Source organism: Eimeria mitis, genomic scaffold, assembly GCF_000499745.2.
Source record: "Eimeria mitis Houghton genomic scaffold, Emh_scaff1700, whole genome shotgun sequence".
NCBI lineage: Eukaryota > Apicomplexa > Conoidasida > Eucoccidiorida > Eimeriidae > Eimeria > Eimeria mitis.
The window spans coordinates 1819-3999 of record NW_013570016.1 but is presented as its reverse complement, the minus strand read 5'-3'; the positions used below and the strand labels follow the sequence as shown (position 1 = coordinate 3999).

The 2181-nt window shown below is 38.1% G+C and overlaps 1 protein-coding gene across 1 annotated transcript in view; it reads left to right on the top strand.

Moving 5' to 3' along the window:
• The window catches only part of EMH_0042070 (proteasome subunit alpha type 7, putative), a gene marked incomplete at both ends in the record, with an annotated part of 3589 nt that extends 1995 nt beyond the window's left edge, over positions 1-1594 (top strand). The window contains 2 exons of the mRNA XM_013495699.1: positions 1069-1213; positions 1475-1594. Of these exons, the coding sequence (XP_013351153.1) occupies positions 1069-1213; positions 1475-1594 (265 nt within the window). The remainder of the gene's footprint in view (positions 1-1068; positions 1214-1474) is intronic.
• Positions 1595-2181: the final 587 nt, after the last annotated feature.

The following is a 2181-nucleotide window of genomic DNA, read 5'->3' as shown; positions in this document are numbered from 1 at the left end:
TATATATATATATATATATATATATATATATATATATATATATATATGTTTATATATATATATATATATAAACAATTAATAATAAATTATAATTAAATAAAAAATAAAATAACTAAACAAATAAATAATTAAATATAAATATTAATAAATAAATAATATTTATATTAATTAATAAAAATATTTATATACAGTTGATCGATACACCTGAAACAATAAAAAACTAATACTGACAACTAAACCAAACTAAACAAAAAAATATATAATTATAATTAAAAATTAATTATTATAATTAAATAAAAAATAATATTTATAATAAAATAAATAATATTTATAATAAAATAAATAATATTTATTATATAATAAAACATGAATAAGAACGATAGCTACCAGCTGATAGATACAACCAAACGAATATCAACTGATAAATATAATTAAATAAATAAATAATAATTTAATTTAAAAATTAAAATAAAAAAATAAAATTAATATTTATAATTAATTAATAAAAATAAAAAATTAATAAATACAAGAAGAGAACGCGCTGGTGTTGAGTGGCGAGCGCGAGTGCTGCTGCTGCAGCGGCCTGCAGAAGGGGAGAGGAGAGAGAGAAATAAATATAATAATTTATATAAATTAATATTTTAATTTAAATATTATAATTATATTTATAAAGACAACAAAAAAACTTTTTATTCTCCTCGCAATAACCTACACAGCCCCTGCTGTATGTACACACAGCCGCCGCCGCCGCCGCCGCATGCACAGCGAGCCCCCCATAGTTGCTGCATCTTTGTTGTTTTTTTTTGCCTTTTGTTTGTTTTTCTATTTACTTCTACAGTAATTTAAGACATGCAGGGAGACGCACAGAGGCAGAGAGAGCTGTAGCACAAACAGCAGCAGCAGCAGCAGCAGCAGCAGCGGCAGCAGCAGCAGCAGCAGCGGCAGCAGCAAGACTTTCTTAGGGCCTCCTGTGGGTTGTGTTGTTCTCCTTTTACCTTTTACTATATTAAGACGCGAGGCCTCAACTCCTCGGCCCCTCTATACGCATTTCTGGGTATAAGTACCCAGTGAGCAGCGAGCAGCAGCAGCAGCAGCAGCAGCAGCAGCAGCAGCAGCAGCAACAGCAGCAGCAGCAGCAGCAGGAACAGACAAACAGAAGATGAGCTATGACCGAGCAATCACCGTCTTCTCCCCTGATGGGCACCTCCTACAGGTGACGCAGTATACAGCAGCAGCAGAACCTTACGTGCTGCAGCAGCAGCTGCAGCAATGCCCCCCCCAGGAGCAGCAGCAGCAGCAGCAGCAAGAGCAGCAGCAGCAGCAATAACAACAACAGTAGTACTGGTATCCACTGTGGTTTTCCTTATCGTATGTGTGTTGCAGAAGAGACAGGCTTGCATATTGTGCAGTTGACTTTACAATCTAGGGTTTAGGGTTTAGGGTTTAGGGTTTAGGGTTTGGGGTGTATGTACAGGTGGAGTACGCCATAGAGGCGGTGAGACGGGGGGGCTGTGTTGTCGGCGTGAAGGGGCGGGACGCTGTGGTGCTGGCAGTAGAGAGAAAGGCAGCAGCAAAGCTGCAAGAGCCCAGGTAACACCCAAACCCTAAACCCCAAACCCTAAACCCCAAACCCTAAACCCTAAACCCTTAGTTACAGCTGTCAGTGGCAGCGCTGAAACCGCTAATTCTGGGTCTTTGTGGGCATGAGGGTTTATAATTTAGTCTGTTGATTGTAGCATGTAGGATCCAGGGTTTAGGGTTTAGGGTTTAGGGTTTAGGGTTACGGGTCTAGAAAAACACAAGGGTTTAGGGTTTAGGGTTTAGTGTATCGTACCTAGGGTTTAGGGTTTAGGACGAAATATCTATAACAACGTCTCTAACGTAATACAATTAACTATACATACAATATATGCATATACATATATATATATATATATATATATATATATATATATATATATATATATATATATATATATATATATTCTCTCTGTACAGAACAAGCCGCAAGCTGGTATTGATAGACGAGGGTTTATGTTGCGGGTTTGCGGGGCTGCATGCGGACGGGCGCGTGCTGCTAGCGAAGGCCCAGCTAGAAGGCCAGAGCTACAGACTCAACCACGACACCGCCCCCACTGCTGACTACATGGCCAGATATATTGCGCAGATACAACAGGTAAC